This window comes from Vanacampus margaritifer, chromosome 1, assembly GCF_051991255.1.
Source record: "Vanacampus margaritifer isolate UIUO_Vmar chromosome 1, RoL_Vmar_1.0, whole genome shotgun sequence".
Taxonomy (NCBI): Eukaryota; Metazoa; Chordata; class Actinopteri; order Syngnathiformes; family Syngnathidae; genus Vanacampus; species Vanacampus margaritifer.
Genome location: NC_135432.1, coordinates 8,554,691 through 8,582,239, shown reverse-complemented (window position 1 = coordinate 8,582,239; position 27,549 = coordinate 8,554,691). Strand labels below are relative to the sequence as shown.

At 42.2% G+C, this 27,549-nt stretch overlaps 2 protein-coding genes across 5 annotated transcripts in view; both read left to right on the top strand.

Moving 5' to 3' along the window:
- Window positions 1-3,583, top strand: part of iqsec2b (IQ motif and Sec7 domain ArfGEF 2b) — a 55,743-nt gene extending 52,160 nt beyond the window's left edge. For both annotated transcript variants that reach the window (XM_077569508.1, XM_077569516.1), the window contains one exon: window positions 1-3,583. This exon is cut by the window's left edge and continues 1,728 nt beyond it. The gene's annotated coding sequence lies outside the window, so the exon portion shown is untranslated.
- Window positions 3,584-4,592: 1,009 nt separating this feature from the next.
- On the top strand, window positions 4,593-27,518 carry kdm5c (lysine demethylase 5C). Of its 3 annotated transcripts, none has more exons than XM_077569478.1 (29): window positions 4,593-5,091; window positions 6,476-6,623; window positions 9,858-9,935; window positions 10,031-10,153; window positions 11,093-11,263; window positions 11,369-11,503; window positions 14,908-14,964; window positions 17,356-17,479; window positions 17,546-17,868; window positions 18,095-18,253; window positions 18,353-18,472; window positions 18,555-18,713; window positions 19,671-19,852; window positions 19,922-20,084; window positions 20,176-20,295; window positions 20,375-20,569; window positions 20,680-20,861; window positions 20,947-21,071; window positions 21,164-21,311; window positions 21,384-21,474; window positions 21,545-21,927; window positions 21,989-22,127; window positions 22,212-22,391; window positions 24,314-24,424; window positions 24,502-25,209; window positions 25,392-25,434; window positions 25,515-25,714; window positions 25,832-26,011; window positions 26,748-27,518. In XM_077569478.1, the coding sequence occupies exons 2-29, from the start codon at window positions 6,480-6,482 to the stop codon at window positions 26,754-26,756; spliced, it is 4,752 nt and encodes a 1,583-aa protein (XP_077425604.1). In that variant the 5' UTR covers window positions 4,593-5,091; window positions 6,476-6,479; the 3' UTR covers window positions 26,757-27,518. The 3 variants fall into 3 exon arrangements, with proteins under 3 accessions (XP_077425604.1, XP_077425623.1, XP_077425614.1); XM_077569488.1 differs by lacking the exon at window positions 4,593-5,091 and adding an exon at window positions 5,193-5,529; XM_077569497.1 differs by lacking the exon at window positions 14,908-14,964 and having other exon boundaries at window positions 4,595-5,091.
- Window positions 27,519-27,549: the final 31 nt, after the last annotated feature.

The following is a 27,549-nucleotide window of genomic DNA, read 5'->3' as shown; positions in this document are numbered from 1 at the left end:
AATTTCCCGCGCCCTGTCTGCGGATGTGACGTCATGTGCGCGGTGCGTAATCGAAGAAGGGTATGTGCAGTTATATTTTTCGTCAGCAGGTGGCAGTAGTGATTCGAAATTGAATATTCTACGTTCAGTGACTTTAAAAAGTCTTAAAATACATTAAAATGTCTCACAGCAATCTTTTAAAATACTTTTTTTTTTATGGTGAAAAATAGAATTTTGTAAGAGCAGTGGCGTGTGGTGACATTCATGACTAGTAGCCTACCCTGATTTTAAAATGACCCACATTTTTAGTATCGGCATGTCTGATGTTTTAAACAATGCAATCCGTGACAAAATCGGTAAAGAATTTGATGGTGCATGATTAATTTTTTTGGGTACAGTTACCTCAGTAAGAGCGATGGAAGAGATCACCGGGGACTTCAAAATGGTGGCCAGGTCTGCATGTCATCTTCAACCAGCCAAGGCTCCCTCTAGTGGTTATTTATGGGAAGAGCCATAAGGGAGATGCTCTTCTTCTACAAATTCAATTAAGCTCACTCGCTTTTCTGGCCAATCTGAAAGACTTAATATGTCTTTATTGATGGACCTCCAAACTTGTCATAAACACAATATTAGATTTCCCTCCCTTCCTCCCTCCAAGTGCACAAGTCTTGATTGGCAATGACATCCTCTACATAAGGTATTTTCATAATTAAAGTGTGCTCCAGTTTTCAAGTGATTCTGAATGACATTCACAAGTCTCAGGAAATTCCATGCCCCGTGATTTACAACTGGCCTCAGACTTCAGTCAGTCTAGTGGTTGGTTGCGCACAAAATCGCAGGTTACAAGTGTTGGCTGTGTCAGAAGTCTGGATGGGAGAATGCATGCCGGTGAAAAGTGCACACACAAAAAACAATTGCACACGAACGGGAGAATGGCCCCTACATCTTGGTATTTATGTAGGAAAAATGACCATACTGTACGTCTTCTTTCTTTGATGATAAAAACAAAGACTACGTATGGTACAGTTCAGTAAAGATGAACTCATTCACTGCCATAAATTCATTTAAAAAAAGATTATTGAAAATTAGGGGCAAGAGGCGATTATTTTGTTTAAAACTGTAATTAATCACATGACTTCACTAGTTAACTCACGATTAATCACAAATTCTATATGTTCTAAATGTACAATAACATTCTAGGTTTTCATACTCTTGTTAACAAAAGTGGGAAAAAAATTAAACTATTTTTTTTTTTTACTTATTGACATTTATAGCCTTCAACGGCAGTGAATGAATAAAAAAAGAAAAGAAAATATTATTAAAAATTCAAATTCAAAGGTAATCGTCTGACGCCCCTAATTTTGTAATATGTTTTTTCTTTTTCTTTTTAATTAGGGGCATCAGGCGATTAAAGTTTTTAATCGTAATTAATCAAATGACTTCACTAGTTAACTCGCAATTAATCACAAATTTTATGTACAAAACTAAATGTACAATAAAGAAAATCTAGATTTTCAACAAAAAGTGGAAAAAAATGTTAAACTAATAGAAATAGTTCAAATGATTTTTTTTGACGTTTATAGCCGTCAATGGCAGTGAATGAGTTAACATTCAAAACAGCAAAAACTACAGAAGCGTGGAACTGCCAATGTGGAGTAGACATTTTTTGACTAGCGAGTACGTTTGAACATATTTGCGGGTACGTTCGTGTTCAAACATACTCGCAAATACGTTCAAATGTATTTATAGGCTAAAGCAAGTAAAAAAAAAAAAATAACGCTTGGCCCACATTCTACTATTATGTTCGGAAAATTAAGTTAAAAAAAACATTATTTTGTAAGTCATACATTGTGGCATTATGGAAAAATATGCTATGTTTGTAGCATTTAGCCTATAAATACGTTTGAATACATTTGAAAATATGTTCTGATGCACTTGCGAGAATGTTCGAGCGTATTTATTTAAAATATGAACATACTTGGGTGTATATGCAAACTCCACATTGGCGGTCCAACGCTTCCGTAAAAAAAAATGCCCTTTGACCTTGCAATAATTCCCTTGACTTCATGATGTCTCCATCCACTGCAGGGTTTTCTGACAGTATGTTTTAAAAATAATAATAATGACCTCAAAATGTTGCTTTGATTTCAAACTTTTTAACACTTTGCTTATGCGTCTTTTACACGGCGACCGGAGCCGTGCTGCTTCGTAATGCATTCCTCAAGGAGTTTGGAAATTAATGATACAATCAACAATCTATTGTGAATGTTTCTGAAGCTTCTTGCTGTTTTATCAATATTAAGATCTGCTATTTGTATGATGAATATTGTCTATTTGTTTGATCAGTATGTAAACGTATCAGCAGATGTTTGTGCAGGGTGATATAAAGCTTCAAAGCACATATAAATACCCTTTACTTTGATATAAAGTAATAAACATCATTTGCACCCTTCTGTTAATATCATCTGGAATGACTGATGGTTTAAAACGAGATCAACACGTTTTGTTCTGGCGACCATTTTTGCTTGGTGAAAAAGAAAAACTTTTATGAGGCTCCTGTTGTTGAAAAAAAAAAGTGCCAGTGTGGTTGTGAAGGTTTCCGAAAGATGGCGTTCCTTTGCAATTATGCGAAGTACCTCGACTCACCTTTTCAAAAATCATGCGATTCGTCGTCGGGTGTTTCCGATATGTTTCTGACGAAGCGAGCTTTTTACAAGATGTTTTTTGTCGTTTTTGCACATGTGAAGTCTTCAGTCACAAATGACCTTTATCTTATTCTCTCACCCCTCCAGACACTTTTGTAGAACTCTCTTGCCATACTCCCCGATGCCGTGGCATCCACATGAGGGCTTTGTATTCTACAAAAAAAAAAAAAAGGAAAAAAGGAATGAGACTATAGAACAGCATTCTTTGTTATTCTGTGGCCTCCTGCATTTTTTTTAAGTTGTGAGTACTGACAAGTTACCTACAGTGCCAGCAATTAATCAAGAGAAAAATCACAAACTCGCTGATTTTTAGGGGGAGGGGCATTGGAGTGAGGACAAAATGATGTCAATGTTTGGAATCAAACCCGCGACTACGGGAATCCGCCAAAATAAAGGAGGATACAAATGAGGTTTGGAGAAAGTCAAGAATGTGAGATGAAGGTTTTATATGTATGTTTTGCCTGGTCCTTTTCTTTTTTTTTTGACTCTTGCATGGATATATCTGCACTTACTAAATAGATTGTACTGTATAAACATGAATGTAAATAATAATATGCTATCGGCTTCTTATGGGACAAAATGCTCCCAGTCTGTATTCAGGTGTGTGCATGTGAGTGCCATGATGTTATGTACATAGGAACGACAAATGGTGACAGGAAATCTTTTGTCAAAGGAATATTTACTTGTTTGTTTCTTATTATTTGTGACTGAAGATGAGCAAAGGAATTAAAGAGCAATTATATATTACAGCCCAACGATTATGTCAGTGCACTTATGGATATTATTTTGAACCATTACGTTCAATTTTCTGTTGTGAATGTATTAAATGTACTGAAAGAATAGAGATTTGATATGTGAATATTTATTGCTTCAGATCAATTAAAGTGTCCTTGCAGTGACATGGTTATCATGTTTTTTTTTTCTCTCTCACCTTCAATATGCATAATTATCACTGCTCTTTATTGCTCAACACCTACATACAAATGATATGGCATTTTCATATATGATCATATTTGAGGTTACTGTCTATCATGTAATAAGATTTTAGTGAAAAATAAAAGAATTACTAATAATCAATAATGATGCTAGTAAATAAGTAAAGTACCCAATATCATCATTGTAGAAATGTCATAAATTCGCTCCAGCCTCATCACAGAGGTCTGAAAAAGTCAGCCACTGTCATTTTCAACTGAATTACAGGCTCTTCTTTTTTATTTGAGAAAACTACATGCAGCTAAGTAAGACAAGTCATTTGTATTTTCTCCACACAGGTATTGTTCAATGTTTTACAATTAATCACAATTGTGATCGGTCACCTGAATAGTCACTGCAAAGGTATTGTGCCTAAAAGTAAAATACCACTGATATATTGTACAAATTTGTATTTATCTACTATGTGTGCACTAATGGCAGAGCTTTAAATTTCATTGTATTTTGTATAATGACAATGAAGGCTATCTATCTGTCTGTCTGTGTGTCTTGTCTGTCTGTTTGTCTATCAAGAAAAAAAAGTATAAGCTACTGTACAATTATGCACGGTTTGAACATCTAATTCAATGTTTGTTTGTTCTTTGCCTGACACTAAAGGGAGCCCATGTAAAAAATATTAAAACAAGTCACTTAAAATAAGATATTATATTGTCTTTGTATATATATACACACACACACACACGTAGAACCAGGTTTAAAGTGGCCTCTACCAAAAAATAACAACTCTAAATTACAATAATCAATAACAAATGGCGCCATAAAGAACATTGAAGTCTTTCAATTATGCAATTATTATGCTGTTGCGAAACATTAAGGCCTTGTTAAGTCGTTTATTTTTGTTACGATGTTCTTTTTGAGAACGTTTCCCTTGAAAGGGACGGTTGTAACTACAGCGCGTTGTTGCCTTCGTAGACACCGTCGTGAATCGGCGTACGTGCGCACTACTTCCAACGAGCCAACGTAGCGGACGCACTTCGAGGAATCGGGGTTGTGCTTCAACCGTGAGAAAAAAAGAAAAAAAAACAACAAGATGGCGACTCGTCAAGAAAGATAGGATGGCCTGAAGGGAGTGATGATGTCGGTTGGAAAAAAACATTGCGAACCACATAACCGTTACCAATAGCGATTCGAGCCTAAAATGAAACGGATGCCTCGCGTCCACAGTTTGAGTGTTTTGCCAGCGTGGAGGACGTACAGGGTGAATTGAAACGGCAAAGCGGCCAACTTTGCTTGCTTGTAGCCGTTAGCAGCGCTTAGCCAGCCAGCGGCACCAAAGCACAGCTGGCCCTCGTTAGCCAACCAACACCAACAAACAGCAGCCAGCCAACCAACCAACCAACCAACCAGCCAGCCAGCAGTCACCGCAACGAGACGAAAGAGAGCGGCCAGCGGCCCCGTCACATCGAGGTGTCTCCGGGTCAGTCAACTACCGCACAGCGACGCTTACGTCGCACGTATGGATTGGAACTGCCAAGCGACTCTGCTTTTGTTACATAATGTCTAACCGCTGCGTTGATTTGGCAGTTGGCGTGAGGACACACTTTAGCCGGTGCCAAATGTTTGCTTCTTCTCACCTATGAGCACACGAATGCTAACCAAGATGGCAAAATCGTATCCGAGGCCTTGATGCTAACGTTAGCTCGGTTTGATTAAAACAGCCAAACTCAGTGAATGATCAAAGAGAGTGTAAGATGTAAGACTAAAATGACTTGTTAATCACAAGAGGACATTATTTTTTATTACTTGTTTTAACTGGAGCGGATATTATTTGTCTTGTGGTTTCGGGAGCTAACCCAAGCAAATCTCTTGTCACCAACATTGATATCAACTTGGTACAAAACAACGTCATTTCAGAGTGAGTGCTTTACATTATTATCGGTTAAGCACTCGTTTTGGTATCGATACGTTATTTCAAAGCCGTTGCCATCAATCAAAGTGCTCTTAAAGACAAAATGATGCCTCTGTGGCCTTGTTTTGAGTTAGTGGCCTACACGCCATTGTTTAGTTACAAGCTTAACGAACACGGATTGAAGGAACACTTGACTCTTAAAATCACATTCAAGTCACCCCCATTGTGAGGATTTCAAAGAAATTGTAATTTTGGAAACAAGTGTCACATTTCTCACTGCCGAAAATAATGTTATCTTTGACAAGTAATGATAAACGTGGGTTGCCAAGAATCCTCTCAGTTTACACTTTTAATCGTGTTTATTGTCAAATAAGGTGTGTTCATGTTGTCTGGAATTTGGGGGGTGGGAGAGGAAATTTCGCCAGCCCTCCCTGGAGGGTAAAACAAAGGATTCCTCTCTGGTCTTCTCATATTTAGGCATTTAATTTGAGGTGCTTCCAATTCCAAAGTTGTGCTCTTTTGTAGATATGCAGCACAAACATATCTCTCATTCAGTCTTGTAATTGAAGGTGACACACTGAACAGGAATGATCTGCTAATAATTACACCTGCTTATCAAAGTGAGCATTCTCACCCATTGATCTAGAGGTTATTATTAGGTGTATACTATACCTTTTATTTTTTGTGACCCTATGTTTTAGATTAAACTAACCTGTGGTTGAATACTTGTAAATTACACATTTTGAATGTAAAACGTACTTTTGATAGACTTTCTGTGTTCTTGTTCTTGAAACACTAAGGAATTTTCCAGAAAAGTAACCTTTTTGAACATCTACTATCCATAGATTACTTTATAGCATAACATGCCATAGAAAACACCAAACTGTCTTTCAAAATGTCTTTTGAGGAGACTGTCTACAATATTCCAGAGCAAAATAATTTGTTTTTTCAGGGCAATGGAAGGGGACGAGTTTGTGGCTCCTCCGGAGTGTCCAGTTTTTGAGCCGTCATGGGAGGAGTTCCAGGATCCTCTGGGCTACATCGCCAAAATACGTCCAATCGCAGAGAAGTCAGGAATTTGCAAAATTCGACCGCCCCAGGTATGTATTTGCTCATTTGTCGACCTTAAACACAAAATGCTTGCACTTTTTCAAATGTATTCTCAATAGTTATTCCTTTCCATTTGCATGTATTAGGAGTGGTTAAAAAAACTTTGACTTATTGTAAATGAATGAATATTATAAATAGTTATACCTTAGGGCTGTTACACACTGAGCGACGCAGCGGGACTGCACTCAACACTTTGGCTACATGAAGTGGCCCGTTCTCGGGGATTAAAAATATGAACCCGGTTTACACGATGTGGCGGCGTTGAAAATTAAAGCCAATCAAAATGCACAGACATAATTTTTTAGATGGGTGAAAAAATGTTTTTTTTACAACAATAATTAACCATATTTATAATTTCACATATACCTGTAGCTGGAATAGCGACGCTTGTACCCCGGCGGTTACATTCAAATGAACGGGACCAAGTTCCACCTTTCAATATGGTCCCGTTTTTTTCCCCCCATCTTTGTTCTTATCCATGTCCTCTTTCTGTTGCAACCTGCGTCTTTCATGACACACAATGTTTTTATGGATTAAAAAAGTGAGAGTACGACATACTTTATTAGAAGACTCAGAACGCCATGTAGGCTCAGACTGTTAAAATGTAAGGAGTTGGCATGCTTTGAATCCACTCTTTTCATTACCGATTCGATATTGATACCTTTGTGTTCAATATCCGCTGATCCATACTAAATTATCTTTGCACTAGTCCCCCCAATAATAATGAATATATTTCCACCAAAAAACTCAAATGCTTTTCGATGTTCTATATTGTAAAGAAATATTCAAAGGCTCCATGTTTTTTGCTCTTCATACTTTAAGAAAATAGATGATCACCAAATGTCGCCTTTTATGTACAAAATGCCATTATAACAGGCATAATTAATTACCTTATTCTTTGCCTTGCCCGCCTCGGCAAAACTCTGTTGCCGCTTCCCACACGGCCGTCGCTGCTCGAGGAAGCAGCGAGGCAATCCCCGATCGGGCAACGGTGGACCTTCGCGAGAGAAAAAGCGGAGGTCCCCGCTTGGCCAGCGGTGAGACCAACCAGCCCCCGCTCTCTGTCGCGAAGGTCCCCCGACGGCGGTGAGGCGGCGACACAGGGACCGCCTTCCTGCCAAATGGTTTCCGATGTTCCCCCAGTGCGATTTTGACAGACTTTGGCTGCGCCAACGTAACAGAGGGGAAATATTTACCTCATCATTCCCCGTTTCACCTTGTCATTGGAGACGTGAACGTGTGCGCGCCCTGGAGATAAGCCTCTGTGGATCGGGACCATTTTGACAGATACCAGATCCATTTTTTCCCGAATATCTGGGCCGATCCACGTATCGGATCGGAGCATCCCTACTAAGGAGTCCTTGCGCTAAATCACCTAATGTGGTGGCGTGAGTGGCTGTCATTTTTTGCGATCCTAGTTTGATTTGGAAGCATCGCGCGGTGTACGGCGGCTCTAAGGCATGAACCCAGGACTTGACCTCAGCGAAGCTATACAATGCAAGGTCTATGGAGAAGATTATTTGAAACTATAAGCCCCTAACCTGCTCTAAGCCATGTTTGCAAGACTGATTTGGTTATTAACCAATGATCAACAAGAGTGGTACAGTTGTTGCTGCCTTTCATTTTCTGTTTGTTACAGTTCAAGCCCAGTTGTACTCTTCAAGCTAATGTGTTCATTGTATGCACGTACACACACGACACACGCTTGCCTCGTGAAATCCCACTGACAGATACAGCTGTAGTTGAAGGGCCTCTTGTGAAGTAGCCAAGCTGTTGCACACCAGTTGTTGGGCTCTTAGGATCTGACATTTAACCTATCTGTACAGTTTTAACATGAAACAACGATGCTGCTAGCAGATCTATTTGGACATGGCCATCAGAAAATGGTGCATGTTTGCAAATGCGCTACCCCTGAGAGAACCATAGCAATACATCCACAAAAACAATACGTCCACAGAAGCAATTTACAGTGGTGACTTTATAAAGTGTTGTTGTTTCTTAAATTAGGAATGGGCCGATATTAAATCCTGAAAGTGTGATTTTTTTTAAAAAACAAAACAAAATGTACAGTATAAATGTGTACCATGTTAAATTAAAATAAGATATTAGCATTCTTCTTAGTAAGTCACACCAAGTCCAAATTCACAAGGCTGGGTACTCCAAAAGCCAAATTTGTCGGCCGCATGGCCTCACTCTTGGCGGGACTTGACAGCACGCACGGACTTACATAGGAATGGACTGTCTACGCGTTACCGACAGGCAGCATTGAAAGTCCATTCATATTTAAGTCCTGCATGCTGTCAAATGTCGCTGAGTGATCTCATGTGGCAAACCAATTTGGCCTTTCGAGTACCCAGCCCTTTGAATTTGGACACAGGGAAAGTGTCCCATATATGCACATTAATTGACTTAAGCAAAAAGCCATCAGTGTGTTTGTTATCCTTCCCTCTTCCTCGCTCCTCTTTGTGTAACTCTTACCTCCCCTCTCTGCTCAGCCAAAGAGGAGGGGAAACTAAGCCACCGGCCTCATCATCAACTTCAAAGAGGCGGCTCATTTAGCAATCTCTGCAAATAGCCAGTCATATAAGTCCCATCAAAAAAGACATGAGCTCAGGAACGGTGATGGACGGTTTCAGCGGCTATTGAAACCTAGACTTTTTAAAACCACGGTAAACCGTCAAACCAGTAATCAGCCTATGCCTTATTTGGTCGTTGCAATTGCTGAACAAGTCTTCAAAAAAGAGGCTTCAAGCTGTTTTTTTGTTTTTGTTTTTTTGCAGCAGCAGCAAGATGGAATTTACTGTTAATAAAACAGTCAATTAAGACAACCACATAGCTTAGCCTTTCAGTCTGCTAGCTTAATGCTAACACTAAATAACATCTGTGGTCAGTCATAATCTTTATCCTCTGCGTAGAACAGCTGGTATTTGTGCTGTACTGATAAATTGTTGAAACTGTCCCTGAATGCTCCAGAACTACAGTACTCGACTCGTTAGTTTTTTGTAGTGCTACACTGGCAGATTTTTTTTCCGTCCAATGCCATTTTGTGTATGAAAGTTTAAGGGCCATGTGCTTCCCATTCTCAGCATCCAAATGTTCTGCTGCTTTGTTTTAAAACACGGCCATGTCCTCGTCACACTGAATTCACGCTTGTGTTGTTTATGGGGACAAGCGGGGATAGCTGATGAGTGGAATGTTGAATGTGATGTTCTTGTCCTGAATAGGACTGGCAACCACCATTTTCCGTGGAGCTGGATACCTTCCGATTCACGCCACGTATCCAGAGGCTTAATGAACTGGAGGCAAGTCATTTGTATACAGACTCTTTCATGTTGTTAGTTGAATTAAGTGTTTGAAGGTGGTTTTCATGGATGTTGTTATTCATCTTGTTTTCCAGGCGGAGACGCGAGTGAAGCTTAATTATTTGGATCGTATTGCCCGGTTTTGGGAGATCCAGGCTTCCTCTTTGAAAATCCCGCACATTGAGAGGCGCATCCTTGATCTTTTTGGTTTGTCAAAGGTGAACATGAATTTAATCCTAAGTGAAATTTCATATATATTGGTTTGAAAATTTGAATAGCATGTTTTTTAAAAAAAAATAAAATAAATTCTAATTCATCAATTAATTGAAAAAAATACTTGACAGGTTCAGCTCCAAAACTGAAAAATGTGCAACTCATCTATTTGATCAGTATTAGAATAGATATCGGCCGATCTCACTCGTGGATGATCAGAATCGACAGCATGAAACCCTGTTCGGAACACCACTAATAATAACCTATTTGTGTTTATGGAGTATAAAAAAAAAAGGTTAACCATTTAACAACAATAATAAGGATAATGCTGTGAACATACTTTCTGTAATCATTCTTTCTCTTTTTGCCTAACTACAGACTGAGCAGTACAAATTGCCTTAAAAAAATCCCAGCCATTCCACCCTTATTCGACCAGTTAAAATAGGACATTCTGTCACTGCGGATAGTATGTGTTGTTAATATTTGTTGAAGTGTTTTTGTTTAACAGAACCAGGGTCATTTTATTTATATTTTCAATCTTAAAATATTTTATTGTTCTCCTCTTCTGGTGCTTGTTACGATCCCCAGTTTGTTGTGTTTGAGTGATTTGTGATCTTTGTTGTATGATCGCACACCAAATGCCTCCCACTGGCCAGAAGCTGAATTGATGTAGAGGATCTGCTGAATCGATATTGAACTGGGGTGGAACAATTATGACGTATTGATTAAGCGCTATTGCCCATCGCTATAAGTTATTTACCCTGGAAATAATCAAATGCTCTCAAATACAGGAGTCCTGTCCTTCATACAATGTTAAATCTTAATTTTTATTCTAAATGCATTGCCGAGGTATTGGATGAGACTCTGATTTTGCAGATTCTTAAAATCTAGTAGTAGACTCTGTCCAAAATGATGAGGACATCCCCAATGCCTTGATGTTCCAGGTTGTGTCCGATGAAGGCGGTTTCGAAATGGTCTGTAAAGAACGACGCTGGGCCCGGGTGGCTCAGCGGCTCGGCTACCCTCCGGGTAAGAACATCGGTTCTCTTCTACGGTCGCACTTTGAGAGGATCGTCCTCCCCTTTGAAATGTTCCAGTCCGGTGCCAGCTTGCCGGTATTGCTCAATGCTCATCCATTTAGTTTTATTTCTTCCTTTTTTTTTGTACTTAAGCTATGTGAAAAAAATTGACTTTCAAATTTCCTCTTATGGATTTCTCAGCATTGCAAGCCAAAGCACTACGATGGCGAGGATGTGGATAAGGAGTACAAGCCGCACTCGATCCCTCTGCGTCAGTCTTTGCAGCCTTCCAAAATGAGCAATTACGGCCGTCGAGCCAACCGCTGCCAGCCAGATGTAAGTCAAAACGCTTGGTTGTAAATGAATGGAAATATATGTTGAGGATTACGTTTCCATGCGTCTAAATTGGCTCATTATTAATGATTGTGTTAGGAGCAAGTCACTTATCACAGAAGCATTTTTATTTGGAAGCTGTAGCACACTGCTAGTGTGAAACTGACTTCACGCACTATTTCCACTAACAGGCCCTCAGTCTGTCCTGAACGGCAACAGCTGATGTGCAACAGTCCTTAATCATCATCAGTTTAACTGTTTCTTTTGCATGGCATTGTTTTATGTCAAGCTAACTTTTTGAGTTTCCAGGAATTCCGTCAGTATGAGTGTGTTTCCCCCCTCACTGAAACGCACATTGGTTATTGTATTCATGGATCTTGCTTAGGAAAAAAAAAAGAGGTACAATGCGTCTCAGAAAGGTTCCAGGACTGTGAGTGTCACAAAAGATACTTCAAATCCAAACTACAAGTTGTCCTCTTGAAAGTAGAAAGTAATCTTGGAGTCTAACACATCTTAACAAACTTCCCTTCCACTCCTGAAAGAAATCTTCCAGGATCCTCAGCATCCCCTTCATCACTGCCATCTCGGGGGGAATCACACCGAGCCAGGTCGGATGTGCTGGCAGGTTGTTGCAGCATGGCGGACAAATGTCAGATACTCGGGACGTAACTTGTGAGCAGGCGTGTAGTTATGCTAAGCCGGCCACAAGTGGTCACGCCCCAACTCTCGTCATGCTCGCAATCAAGTACCAGCTCACCCTAATGAGAGAAACTTTTAGCTTTGTAAGCTTATGAGGCCAGTCTTGGAACTTTTCTGACACACCTCATCTGCATCCTTTAATTAGACGTTGCAATTACGCAGCGGTGCCTTGCGATACTTGTGACCTGACTGGTTTGCTTTGATATGCTGAACTGAACCTTAGATACAAGTGCAAAATGGTGGCAGAGAACTAGGGTAGGGGTGGGTGATATGGCCTAAATTTAAATTTGCGGTGACAATATTTTTGAAGTTATTGGTAATAATTACTGAACAGTAGATTTGTGATTGGTACTTTGGAATAATAGAACTTTTATCGCAGCACAATATTTTAAACCAGGTATGAATAATCCAAATGTGCATGTTCACAACTTAACTTCACTGCGCAACAGCAACGTGCACGCACATTAGCGTAGCGGCCGGTTGGCATAACAGTCACGTCAACTATGAGGAGAGTTACTGGTCAGAGTAAAATAACCACCACGGCTTTATATTTTAGCCAAACAATACGCGACCGCTTCAGTATTATCCAACCACCGTCTGTTTCTGTTTCTATGTCCTCCTCGCGTGTCTTCAGTCTGCGCATCCTTTAACTAACTTTAACGGCAACAGTTGCCCCGCACAATTTGCAGACGATTGTATTTTTTTTTGCATCATATCTGACCTCTTGTAACCTAACAGCCTCCACATGACGAAAGTAGCTCACTCCCACTTGGCCGACCGAACTGGCTGCAGCTCACAGCCTCACCCGCTCCGTCATTGTTTTAATGCAGCTGTGACCGACACATGTACGTCCAAATAGACACGAAGACTTATGTTACGCATTACGTCATCATGTCAATTTTGCGATATTTCAAATTTTTATCACCCAAAAAAATACACCGGTAATATTGTAGACGGTATGATATGGAACACCACTACAGTGAACTCTGTTCAATTCACTTCACATTCACAACAAGGAGCAAATAGTAGTTAACACATCAAAGAAAGATTCTTTAAACTGTTTAATTCCTGAACCCGTTAAACAAAAAACAAAGAATTACACGTTGTACATTTCATTTCAAACTAGCTTACTGCTAACATACAATAGAAAATACCAATGACATGCTAATGATTAGCATTGTTAGTTGCTGTTTTAGAACCATTTAGAAAAGGAATTATTTGAACAAAAACAGTGGGGCACCGCATAAAGACAGATTATGTAATGTAACATTACTCACAGGCATATATAAATATTCAATATAGAGGGAGGGGGTGGGATGAGTTTTTTTTTCTTCTTGGTTTTGTATTTGATTTTTTTTAAAGTTAGGCGTGTGGTCATTTTCACAAATTCCTATCTCAAGGCACCACTGTGTAAATATTGACAGCAAGAAATAAAATGTCATTGAGCTGTACGGGTGCCAGAATAATTCATCGACCAATGTGAGCCAACAAACCAGCTTGTTTGCATCTTGGTTAATGTTGTATTGCGGTGAGGGAATTCCTGCAACAACAACAAAAATCGTCTCTAATGAATCTTGTAGCAAGTTATCTCAGTCCATAGTCTGCCATCAGGGCTCAGTTGGGGTGAGAATGGTGGACCGCAAATACCGCAGCCGCCAATTGCTTCCATCTGCAAGCCATCCTGTTGCTGTCTGCTCACACAAAATGGAAGGAATGGGCTTTCAGATTCTTTTTTTTGTCACCTACCTGCAGGTCTGCATTGCATCACTTAGATGGCAGTCCTCCATCTTGCGCTGATGTTGCCGTGTTGCTGTTAACTGTTCTTTGCTCAATCCCACATGTGTTTGTGTGCCTGCCCAGATGTGACCGTGCACCCTGGTCGCATCCCAGCTTTCTTTGCTGCCATCCTGCAATGCTACCTGTGCTTTAACCTGCCATTGTTACTGTCTGCTTATTACTTGGGCACGTTCCCTCCAACAACTATCATCAACAGTGACTTGTATCAAATTAACAGAGGAATCAGTTTTGATAACACTTTTAATCCAAGCCGATCTTGGCTTATTGTCAGTGGGATTCATTCAGTTTCAGCATCGTTAATGTGTCTATTTTATAACTACCAGCGCTGCAACTAATGATTTAAATCATTCTCGATTTTTCAATTAATCTGTTGTTGTTTTTAAAAATTAGATTTGTTTATATTATATAAAATACATTTAAAAAATAGATCCCTTCATTCAATAACAGTAAAAAAATGAATCCCTACCAACAAAAGGACATTGTTTTAAATTGGCGGTTTAGAAAACAAATTGATGATGATTTATTTATTGGTTTGGTCAGTAATAAGTCAGAAAATTGGCGTAAAAGCTGATTTTTGCAAATGTCTTTTTCTTTGTGAGTCATTCTGTTTTCATGGAGCATGAAATCAGATTTTGGATAATTTTAGGTTTAACAAGGTAATTAATCGATTAGTTGTCGAATCTATTGTTGAACTTTCCATGGTGCACATTGTTGGATAGTACAACAATTCCTTTAATATGAGCTAATGGATGATGAATGACGAGAGCTGGACAAAGGTCTGAAAAATGCCATTTTTCACTACAGCAACTACTACTGTACATTAGCTCCTGCTCCCGCTTCCTGACTGCCCCACCTGTCCTCTTCTTCCTCCTGGCTTAGTTTATCGTTGCTGTTGTTGTGTCCCCTTGCAGGGTCCGGAGGATCCGAACCCCCATCCTCTCACCACTGGGTCTCAACTCATCTCAGCGGTACTGCTTCTTGAGCATACGAGCTCGCCCTCAGCCCCTTACGCTCTACTCACGTCTTTTTCGCTTCCCACTGCACAATTTCTGGCATCTACATGCATTTATTGTTGTCGTGTTGTATAGGAACTAACCACTTCAACATTTTTATTAACACGCAATATAATTAACATTTCTCACTATTGAGTTGGGAAACTGCACTTAACGTGGCTCTTTCTGACAAGTTGGTGTGCACAGTGATATTTTAAAACTGTAGTTAAATGAGATTTTAAAAGGTCCTGTTTTAGCTGCCCAAACTATGGTAGTGGCTGGTGGACTCACTGCAGTTTCCAGAACTTTAAACGGAAATCTATTTGAGGGTGTTTTAAAAAATATATATATATATTTTTGTTACATTATATCTTTCATGAAGTAGCTTTCCACTTTGCAGCCGTGCTTATCATTCATATTCAAATGCAATATGAATTGCACACAATTTTCATTTTAAAAACAGTCCTCCGACTCGTCTATTTGTTTTTTGACTGGGTGGGTACTTTGGCCCTGTTTTCCTAATTTTGTCTTGTGGTTGCGCTTAGCTTGAGATGATCCTCGATACCTGGGTTGCGCTACACTAATCTTTGTTGAGTTGTCTGACTGCAGTGCCTTAAGCGCGTGTGTTCTGAGTGCACTTCTGCTGATGGAGGAACCTTACATTTGGTGTGCAAGCGAGCTTCAAATGTGGTAGAGAACCCAAATCGTGACCCGGGGCACAAATAAAACGTGCAAGTCAGGAAGCCACTGTATTTCATTCCTTCGAACCTAGCCCAATTGTCAAGTGATACTTTTACTCTCCATTGACTAATATGCATAATGACAATTTCTTGGGCCTTCACCAAAATGTAATTTGTTTGCCTGGAGTATACACCACCCTTGTTTGACTTTTTTGCACTGTCCTTCTAATGAAACAGTGAAACAACCACTTACTTGTGCTCTTTGTGCTTAGTGGAGGTAAAAAAAAAAAATCAAATGTTTAAACGGTTCTTAGGATTATAAAGAGTGACATTTCTGATTTCTGGCGCAAACTTACTAGCCAGAAAAGTGTCGCGTCACCTCTGGTTGGAAGGAACTGAAAGCTGCACATTAAATATTTGTAGAACGGATTGGGATGGGTAAAAACCGGAATGGTGTGCATGTGCAGTTTATTTGCACACAGCGTTATTTGTCATGTAGCTTGTTTAAGAATGGCTTATGTGTAATGGTTATTTTCTGCACAACACCATGTGGGTCCATTTCCAAAGCTCTTATTTAATATTGTTTGAGTCTCAATGCCTTTTAAATCGTCCTATTGGTCAACTCACTTCTTTGACGATATAATGCTTGATTACTTAGACCAATAGTGTATCTGAAAAGTGTTCACTTAAACTTTTACAAATGTGTAAAAAAGAAGTACAAAATTAAATGTACTTGGATTATTCACAGCTTTTTCCATGAATCTAATTGAGGAGCTCAGGGGCATTGTGTTCCTAAACTTCCTACTGGTCATTCTTGAGATATTTTGACAGCTCAGTTGGAGTTACATGCAGTTGATTGGACACGATTTGCAAAGCCACACACCTTTCTAGATAATGTCGCACAATTTCTAGTTAGTGCATGTCACAGCCCATACCAAAGAAATTGCCTGTAGACCTCCAAACGGGATTACCCCTAGAACACTCCTTGAGAAGTGCACAGAACAATTTCTGCTAGTTTGATGCTCCCAGTGAGCATAGTGGAATAATGGCCTGAGGTTTTGAACCGCCAGGACTGGCTGACCATCAAAATTGAGTGGTGAAGAAGGGCCTTAGGCTATGTTAATTGCAGTGTGAACATAGCCCAAGACCCAGCTTCCAAAAAGTTGAATTGATTTCATTTTGGCATAAAAATGTGAGCGATTACTTCCCGGATGTGGATTTGTTTAACTTTTGCAAGTGTAAAAAAAAAAAATCATTTGGCGACAAATGAGGTGGTAACGTTGGAGCATTTACATTGTGTTCTAGAAATGGAAGATGGCGTTTTCGTGAACAAATCTTGTGCAGTACAAGAGTGGTTTGACTGGATCACTCCACCTACTTGTATACCCCAATGGCATGGTTCCATGTCAGTGTTGAATGAGTTTAAAATGTTTTTGTGTATTATTAGTGTTCTATTCTGGTGTATGGTTGTAGATTCATCTTTGTATTTGTATTGGTGAGGGGTTGTAACTTTCAAGCTTTCCTTAATGTCTAATCTAGCTAGAATAACCCCTTTTTGCATTGCCTGTGATCTTCTTGATTTTTGTCTGCATTAGGCCTTATTGCTTTGCTCTGTGTGTGTTTTGAAGAGTAGCGAGAGAGTGTCCATTCCTTCAAAAATGACCATCTACTTTTTACTTATTGGCAGCCCGAACCTACTGAGGAAGACATAGAGAAGAACCCAGAGTTGAAGAAGCTGCAAATCTACGGCGCCGGGCCCAAGATGATGGGGCTTGGACTCATGGCACGGGAACGAGGCATTAGGAAAAAGGGTAAGAGATAAATTGAGCAAAATCTCGCATGCATTCCGATGACTATGTGGAATCATTTTTTTCCAGATGAACTGCCTCAAACTGTGACCATCAGGGACAGCACAGCACCTGCTCCAACTGTCCCTTGTGTAAAAGAGGAGCCTCTGGTTCCACAGGACAGACCGGATGACGAGCACTCAGCCACTCCCCAAGTTCCCCCCGCCAGCATCACGGTCAAGATGGGGGTGAAAACGGAAGTCAAAACCGAGGTCAAGCCAGAAGTGAAGACTGAAGTAAAGAAAGAAGAATTGGAGGAGCATCTTCACAAAGAAAGTCATCCACATCTTGCAGATGGTCCGTGCACCAAAATGAACATGAGGCTACGACACAACCTCAGCAACATGCAGAGTGTAAGTAATCAAAAAGATCCACCCAGATAAAATTCTAAGCTTGATTTGTAATAGATGTAGCTTTCAGAGAAGAAATGTGTACCCGAGGGTGAAATAGCACATTGAACATGTACAGTATGGTAATATTGTAATAATATTTTTACCCTCTACTGTAGTTCTAGATTAGAGCACTGTTTTGAGTAATATGCCCATTTACCTCTCAACACTGAAATGTTTTGTCACACAGTTGGATTCCTTTGTGTGTCGGATGTGTGGTCGCGGAGATGACGACGAGAAACTCTTGCTGTGTGATGGTTGTGATGACAACTACCATACGTACTGTCTGCTGCCCCCACTCACTGATCCTCCCAAAGGCAACTGGAAATGCCCAAAGTGTGTTGCGGAAGTAAGTCGTAGATGGATTGAAAAAAGAAAAGAAAAAAAACAAGTGTGAAGAGGGTTCCAACCGATAAAACTCATCCCTGATGGACGTGCTTCTTTGCAGGCGTGCAAGAAGCCTTCGGAGGCTTTTGGCTTTGAACAAGCAACTCGTGAGTACAGCCTGCAGAGTTTTGGCGAGATGGCTGACGCATTCAAAGCAGATTACTTCAACATGCCCGTCCACGTAAGAACACTCGCAAACCGCTAGGAAGTGCGACACTGCTGCCTTAATGAGAGAGGTCAACTGTCTGTGTTTCCTTTTGTAGATGGTTCCCACCGAGCTGGTGGAGAGGGAGTTCTGGAGGTTGGTTAGCAGCATCGAGGAGGATGTGACTGTAGAGTATGGAGCAGACATCCACTCGAAAGAGTTTGGCAGCGGCTTCCCAATGAACAACGGCAAGAGGATTCTGACAAAAGAGGAGGAGGTGTGCTTGCTGTTTGGCATTTGCAACATGCTACAGTGCACTGCCTATGTAAAACTTCATTTGGAACATAAGAATCACATTTCTAGGAAATAAAAATGACTAATTTAGTTCAAATGTTTGTAGTTTTAGTTATGCCAGTTCTATTAAAAACAAAAAACCCACCTATAAAATATTTTTAGTTAGAATAGACTTGGAGGTTGAGGACTAAATATTTTAGAATGTCCTGGAGGCCTTCCAATTTTCATAATAAAATTGACTCCTTTGTTTGGTTGTAGCTTTTATTGTCGTCATCTTTAGACTGTCTGAAATACAATCGTAGAAACCAATGAGTAACCCACACGCAATGAATACAAGTAGTGCTGTGTATGTGTAGGAACTCAATGTGTGCATGCATTATTAGCAAGTTAAGTGCTTCAATATTAAGTGTTATTAGATATTGTACACTCTAAAAACAGTTCGGTCAAAAGTAACCCGATTATGGAACAAAAATGGACCGATCCAATTTATCGGTCAATTTGACCCAACTTGCTGGCTTGTTTTATACAAAATGACCCAATTTTTTGACCCAAGTAAAAGATCTGACCAATATTTGAGATTTTACGCTGAAAGACCCATTTAGACCAAAGTAGAGGATCAGTCCATTTTTGACCCATAGTTGGGTTATTTTTGACCCAACTGTTTTTATAGTGTAGGTAGTTTACATGCATTGCTGTTAATGTACAAAAGCACAATATTGTGCTTTTTTCTTATTAAATTTTTTGTTGTATGAGCTAAAAACATTTTTTTACAATATTGTGACCTTTTTTCTTTTTTTTTTTTTTTAATATCACCAACCTCCCCACAACATCATGATAATTATCGTATCGTGAGCATCATATTGTGATGATATTGGATCATGATGTTTGGATATCGTTGCATCCCTAGTGTTTCATGACCTTGAACGTGTGCACTTGTCAGGAATACGCCCGCAGTGGCTGGAACTTGAACGTGATGCCCGTGCTGGAGCAGTCTCTCCTGTGCCACATCAATGGCGACATCTCTGGCATGAAGGTGCCCTGGCTTTACGTTGGCATGGTATTCTCCGCTTTCTGCTGGCACATTGAGGATCATTGGAGCTACTCCATCAACTACCTGCACTGGTACAGAAAGCACCGTGTTTATTAATAGAGTTGTGGCGCTTGCATTCTAACACAATGGATTATCTTCAGGGGCGAACCCAAAACCTGGTATGGAGTTCCCTCAGTAGCTGCCGAGCGACTCGAAGAGGTGATGAAGAAATTGACTCCCGAGTTGTTTGAGTTCCAGCCTGATCTCTTGCACCAATTGGTCACAATCATGAACCCGAACATCCTCATGGCTCACGGTGTACCGGTCAGTATCTTCATGCGCATGTTCTGTTGGCTCAAAGTGACCATTTATGTGACTTAATACCATTTTTATTTTTTTAATTTTTTATTAACAGGTTGTAAGGACCAACCAGTGTGCCGGTGAGTTTGTCATCACCTTCCCCAGAGCCTACCATAGTGGTTTCAACCAGGGATATAATTTTGCAGAAGCAGTCAACTTCTGTACAGCAGACTGGGTAAACGTCCTGATGTTGTTCGACACAATTGAAACGTGACAATCAAGATGACATCGCCATTTTGTTGTCTCCTTGTTAGCTGCCTGCCGGTCGCTCCTGCATTGAGCATTATCGACGTCTGCGGCGGTATTGCGTCTTCTCTCACGAAGAGCTCACTTGTAAAATGGCAGCCAGTCCAGAGAAACTCGACCTCAATCTTGCTGCAGCGACACACCGGGAAATGTTTATTATTGTTCAGGAGGAGCGAAAGCTGCGCAAGGCTCTGATGGAAAGGGTAAATGCTAGCCAACATTTTGTTTTGTGTCTTTTTTTTTTTTTTTTTTTTTGTAATGCTTTTTGCAAAGCAATATAAAGACCAACTCTAAAAATGTACTCTGCATGCAGGGCATCACCGAAGCGGAGCGCGAGGCGTTTGAACTGTTGCCTGATGATGAGCGACAGTGTGACAAATGCAAGACAACGTGTTTCCTTTCAGCACTCGCTTGTTCAAACTGCCCCGAGCGTCTTGTGTGTCTCTATCACACTCAGGATCTGTGCAACTGCCCCACTGACAAACTCTACCTCAGGTATGAAACATTCTCTCAAATCTGTTATCATATCCGCCGGCAAAAATACTTGCTGAATGACCATTTTACGGGTACCTCCTTGCAGGTACCGATATACCCTGGATGAGTTGTTGGCTATGTTACACCGCTTAAAGGTTCGCTCGGAGTCCTTTGACTCGTGGGCCAACAGAGTCAAAGAGGCGCTTGAGCAAGAGGACGGAAACAAAATAGGTAGGAAAACACCACTCACTTTGTTGACATTGTTTTTGATCATTTATACAGGAACAATCCAGCCAATTGTGTGGTGTTCAATTAAATCCCAGGAATTGATTATTTGGAGACACTCAAGACCGAAGCAGCAGAAAAGAAGTTCCCCGACAATGAACTTCTACGTAAACTCAACACTGTTCTCAAAGACATCGAGCACTGCCAACAGAAGAGCACGGAACTTCTCGCTCAGGCCAAGACAAGGTGAGATGGTGGAAGCATATCATGCATATTGATTAGCCCTATGAGAACATTTACAAATTGCTGTGTTTTTAGTGATGAAAAAATGACATGGGCAGAACTGAAGACGTTGATAGAGACCATGCAAAACCTGCCTTGTGTGATGGGTCAACTGGAGGAAGTGCAGGTAATTACCACATCTTCATAGAATTGCAGTACAACTTTTTGAGATTAAATATATTGCTTTCCGCATCAAGGCGGTTCTGCAAGTGGTGAGTGATTACCAGAGCCGAGCTCAGGAACTGATCAACGAGCGTGACTGGAGGAGGAACTCCGCACCAGCGGAGCTCTTGCAGACATTGCTGGAGCAGGGAGCTCAACTTCCCGTCGTAGTGCCGGAGTGTAGTCTGCTGCGGGGCCTTCAGGAGCTGGGGCGCTGGCTGGCAGAGGTCAGGCGAACCTTGGGCACGGAGGAGGGCGAGAGGCCGGAGGTCACCTTGGCAGTGTTGAGGAATCTGATCGAGGCGGGCTGCAGCGTGCCTCAGAGCGCCTCGGTGGATACGGCCATGGCAGAACTGCAAGAGCTGCTCACGATTGCCGAGCGTTGGGAGGAGAAAGCGCAGATCTGTCTTGAGCAGAGGTACGGACCGCACGTCACAACCAGTTCACGCTGTTCTCAGCTTGACAATTGTCTTCCCCAGGCAAAAGCACCCGCTCTCAACACTGGAGGCGATTGTGAACGAGGCTCAGCTCATTCCTGTCAAGTTGCCCAACATTCAAGCTTTGCAGGGCTGCCTAAGCCGCGCACGTGCTTGGGTAACAGACCTGCTGGAAATCCAGGTAACATCGCACCTTTGTCTCTTCAAGTGCTGGATGCAACGAACCTGTGTCAAAATTCTGTGGCGTGCTGGCAACTTGTCACAGAATGGGGAGCATTACCCGTGCCTGGATGACCTGGAGGGCCTGGTGGCCATTGGGAGGGACTTGCCCGTCGTCATGGAGGAGCTGCGACAGCTGGAGTTGCAGGTGGCCAGCGCGCACTCCTGGAGGGACAAGGCCACCAAGACCTTCTTGAAGAAGAGCAGTCAGCACAGCCTGCTCGAGGTGCCCTACTACCGCTACTAACGAATCCCGAGCGACGCAGCCAAACCTGATTGCGACCATTCAAAATTTCAATCGGCATCACGGTGTTGCAGATTGAACTCATTCACTGCCAGCCTGGTAAAAATTGGTCTTTGACGCTCATAGCCGTCTTTGGCAGTGAATGTGTTAACTAATCAACAATGCTTTCGAGCTTTCTTCACACACACAAAAGTGTTTCCTTATTTTATGCTGGGGTTGCATTCCAAAAAAATACCGGTGATAAGTGAAATCTGCTAAATAGTCTTTTTTTTTTTTTTTACATTTATTATAAATATTATAAATTTGATTAAAATCCCTCACCATACACATTAATAATAATTAAAAAAAAAAAAGAAGCTAATTGCACTTAAAAAAAATCTGCGAGTCTGCGAAACGTTAACCATGTTATAGCGAGTGAGCACTGTATACCTGTGAATGAAATAATGTAGTGTGCAGCCTCTACTGTCGCCGCAATGCACGTGATGTACAAAGTGTCGGGTCGTCAGTGAACGGGGGAAGGCATACTCTCTAAATATCTACACTAGCTTCATGGAACCTTCCATCAGTCACTGAAAATGTATCTTGTGCATTTGTTGTGCGCTTTCTGAAAGTGCCTTAAGATGCCACAGGATGGCACCAAAGCCCTTGCCAAATAGTAAAGTAGTACAGTAATTGGTTGAAGTGTGTGGAGGAGACTGTTTAGTTATGGAATGTATTCATCACATGCTCGTAAATTATCTGTAAACAATTTATTTTTAATGGTAAGTTGTAAGATGGTTTTAAAATGATATTGACTTTGTAGTGTGTGGTACATTTCCAGTTTGATATCCAATGTGAGTAATAGAGATCCTGACTTTTTCTGAACACGCCCCCCTGTGGCAGGAAATTGTCACAGCGTTAATGGGTACAATAGCGTGGATTTCCAAAACTAGCGTTTATCCGTCAACTTTGCGCTCAAGATCATTGACAGTCACTTTGATGAAAAGAACATGATTTACATGTTGAATTGCTGCTGAAGTGTCAGGAGTTTTTTTTTTTTTTTTTTTTCAAGTTGGCGGCGCTGCTAATGTGGGATTACCCCCCGTGTTTCCGTTGAATGCTTTCAAATCTGATCTGATCAGTGTTATTTATGTACGTTAGCAACTTAGAATCTGCTAAATCGGCCGCCGTCATTTATACCGTTAAAAGTCAGTTATTAAATTCAACTGTAATATCTATTAAACCATAGCAACACAAATGAACGAAACTGATTATTTCCCCCACATTTTGCGTGTGGTAACAGTTAGCATCTGCTGATTTAGCCACCATCTATAAAGTGCAGCATTGGTTCCTCTTTTGGTAGCCTGGCGCGCATGCTTAATTGTTTTTGCCTCTTTCGTTGTGGCAGCTGGTCCACAACAGCTGTCAATCATTGTTCAAGTGTGGCATTTGCCCTTTACTCAAAATGGCAGATGCGTTTTCTTCTTTTCCTTTCGGCTTTTCCCTTCAGGGGTTGCCACAGCGAATCAGTTGCCTCCATCTCACCCTGTCCTCTGCATCATCTGCTCTCACGCCAACCACCTTCATGTCCTCTTTTAACTACATCCAAAAACCTCCTCTTTGGTCTTCCTCAAGACGTCCTGCCTGGCATTTGGAAACTCGACATCCTTCCGTCAAAATACTCCCTATCTCTCCTCTGGACACGTCCAAACCATCTCAGTCTGGCCTATCATGCCAAAATGGTTGCACGGCCATTTTGGGACGCGTGACGTCTACATCAGGATCTCTATTGTAAACATTATGGGGTTGCATCGATTATTCATGACAGGGCTCATTCCCTATCGCTCCAAAAATAGCGGTCCTTACCTATGTAAGGCAACTGTGGTGAAGGAATTTTAAAAAAAGACGTTTTTTTTGCCCCGCAGGTGTTGTGTCCATGTGCTAAAAGGCGACATGACAAGACAGAAGACGCGGATGATTGTGATAGCAACACTCTGGGCCTCTCTGCTCAGGACCTTCGAGACCCGGCAGCTATCGTGAGTGCGCCGCACCAGGCGGACGGCGGCTTTGCGGGTCTGCAATGTGTGCGTCTGAACTGGTGTCGTTTCTCCAGGTGATGGCGTTCAAAGAAGGGGAACATCGAGAGAAGGAGGCGCTACTGAGGTTACAGAAAGTAAACATGGGGAAGAGCGGACTTAAGGAGGGGACGTCGGACGAGCTCATGGACACGGACTCTGCAAACGGTGTCAAAGAGAACGGGAACCACCCCGGCGCCGCCTCTGTTCAGACGGTGTGCGTGTGTGCCGGCCAGCCGCGCGTACCTCAGTTGCGATGCCACCTTTGCAAGGATTGGTTCCACGGCGGTTGCGTTCCCTTGCCCTCGCTGCTGCCCTCTTATGGACCGCCGGGCAACCTGCGCTGCTGGTGGGACTGGGACTCGCGCTTTCTGTGTCCGCGGTGCCAGCGCTCGCGCCGCCCCCGCCTGGAGACTATCCTGGCGCTACTGGTGGCCTTGCAGAGGCTGCCCGTGCGCCTGCCCGAGGGCGAGGCGCTGCAGTGTCTGACGGAGCGAGCCATCACCTGGCAGGGGCGCGCCAAGGCGGCACTGGAGACCCCCGAGATGCAGCGGGCCCTTGAGACGCTGCAAGAACTCAAAGAGACCCTCGGTCCTGGCGAGGAGGAGGAAAATGCCCAGAAAGAGACGCACGCCAGCTCGGTCATTGTTTTGTCCGACTCGGAGGGAGGCGAAGGAGAGGACGGAATCATTGATCTGACGGAAGAGTCCCCGAAAAAGAAATCCAAGGAGTCCAATGGCATTGAGGTACACCCTGAAACGGGCGTTCATGGGAGACGTTTTCCCAAGCAACAATTCCTAAGCCAAATGCCTCTTACATGAGAGATTTGTTTGACAACAACCACCAAAACTATACAAATGGTTGTAAATGGGCAATGAAATATTTGTTTTCAGTCCATTTGTGTGATGAGGTGCTTGTTTTCCCGCAGGCTTCTCGCGAGAACGGCGTCGGCAAGAACTCCAGCGCCACTGGTAAGTCCGCGTGTCGGCCCCGCTCGCCGTTGCCCTCGGCGACCAATGGTGAATTTGTTGCGTTTGCTCTGCGCGTCCAGGTGTGGGCGCTCTGCTGCCGCTGCTGCCCAAGCTCAAAGGTCAAGTGGTGCAACTTTCGTCGGACGCGAGGGAGCGACTGGAGGAGCTGCAGCTGGAAGGAGATCTGCTGGAAGTTTCTCTGGACCAGATGCAAGTCATCGGCAGAGTCCTGCAGGCGGCCTCCGATCCGCCCGTGGAGACACTATGCACACTCGTTCAGGTCAGCTTAGACATCATCGTGTTTGTTCATGGACTCTTGTCCTGTTGCCCAGTTAAGTGCCCAAAGCGAGTAATGATGAGAATCCAAATCTGGTGCCATGCGTGTGCCGCCCATTAGACACAACTTGAAGAGCAGCGGCGAAGCAGCCGAGGCCGCACGAAGGACTCCAAGAGGAAGCGAAAGAACCACCGAGGAGGCGGTGACAATACAGACGAGGTCGGAGCGCCGGCGCCGGACGTGTCCGACTCCAAGAAAGCGTGCCCCTCCCCTTGCCCGCCTGCCCACGCTCATACGGAGGTACGACTGCATGCCTGCCATTACTTTCCACTTTCAGCGGAACCTCACTTCACAAACTTTTAGTTCCGTTCAGACACTTGTAGTGATGCAGAGAATGTCCAAGCTGACTTCCCTCGCTTGGACACGCCTCTTTAAAGCCACACTAACCCCATATGTGGCAACGCTAATCAAAACACAGTATGGGGATTAATATTGCGTTAGTGGAATAAGACTTAGTTTTTCTCCATTCATCTCAGCGTGCCGCCATGTTGGGCAATATCGCCCTCTATGGAGTAATATTAACATTACGACGAAGATGCCATGCTTTGCTTCGTTCTCGAGCAAGGCATCATGCGATGGCTGAACCCCTTCTAGCCATCTGTTAAATCATGTTTGCACTGCCCGAATTAAAAATATAGTGTTGATTTTTTGTTTTTAATCTATAGTAATATTTGGACTGTTCATATCTAATATCGATAGAAACATATCCGTCAGCTGGGATGTAGATGCCAAAAACTTGAGTAGTTTGTGAATCCAAGCAATAATTTGGGCTGATTTTGTTCCCGCCAGCCAAAGACAACAATCAGACGACTTTCTCATGTCTTCTTAGACCGTCCTGCAAGATAATTGTGTGGTCTGAGGTGTATTAATTAGGAATGCATTTGTCCCTATTTGTCCAAAACGGGTTAGGACCAACAATTTGAAATATTGTGCATGTGGAGAAAGCTGACTTTTTTTCATCTTTTTTTTTTGGCAGGTTCTGTGAGGGTGGGCGTTGGCTCTGCCAAAGAAATTGAGGGAGCAGACTCTGAGAAAAGAAAGATTCGGAGCCGGACACCCCCCCCCCACCACCTCATCTCTCAATCTTGTACACCCCTCCCCCCACACGAATCCGAATTCCTGCCCTCCCACAAGCTCCGCCTTCCAGAGCCGTCGGATCATGTGGGACCTCCTGTGATAGAAGTGTGTGTGGTCTATCTAGATTTGTCTCCCAGGTAAGATGGTATGCTTCGTTACCCCCTCCCCCAAGCGTATTCAATGGAAGCCCCTCCCCCGTTCTCCAGTTCCTCGGATAAGCTATTTGGGTTTGTTTGGTTTCACCGAGGCCACCATGCGACTCGGACGTGCGACGCAACCTTGAAGACTTTTTATTTTTGTAGTCGTACTGAAGCCGGTGTTGGTGTTGACAACATTGGCAAAGAACTGTCGACGTCGTTTTGGGAAGCGTTTAAAACAGGCATTCATGTTTTTGGTGCTACTTTCCCAAAATGGACGCCGTGTGACCCCGAAGTCGTGCTGATGTCCGTCAGTCATCCTCTAAGTTCCACTTCACTCATCTGCAAAATAAGGTAACTTTACTGTAACTCACTTTATTTCCCCGTTTCGAACGATATTCTTCTCGTTATTATTATTGTTATTATTGCAGAGAGACACTGTTATCAGTTGTGTATAAACTTTTTATTTGAATGTTGCCTTTGTTTCTTTTCACTCTTGTTCGAAAAATAAAGGTTTAGAATTGTTTAGGAAACGCTGAGTCGCTCGTTCTTTGGCCACTCTTG

Coding starts and splice junctions, on each gene's coding strand:
- kdm5c (XM_077569478.1), top strand. CDS start 6,480: ATGGAAGGGGACGAGTTTGTGGCTCCTCCGGAGTGTCCAGTTTTTGAG. Junction 20,085..20,175: donor TCATGGCTCACGGTGTACCG/GTCAGTATCTTC, acceptor TTTTATTAACAG/GTTGTAAGGACCAACCAGTG. Junction 22,392..24,313: donor GTCAGCACAGCCTGCTCGAG/GTGCCCTACTAC, acceptor TTTGCCCCGCAG/GTGTTGTGTCCATGTGCTAA.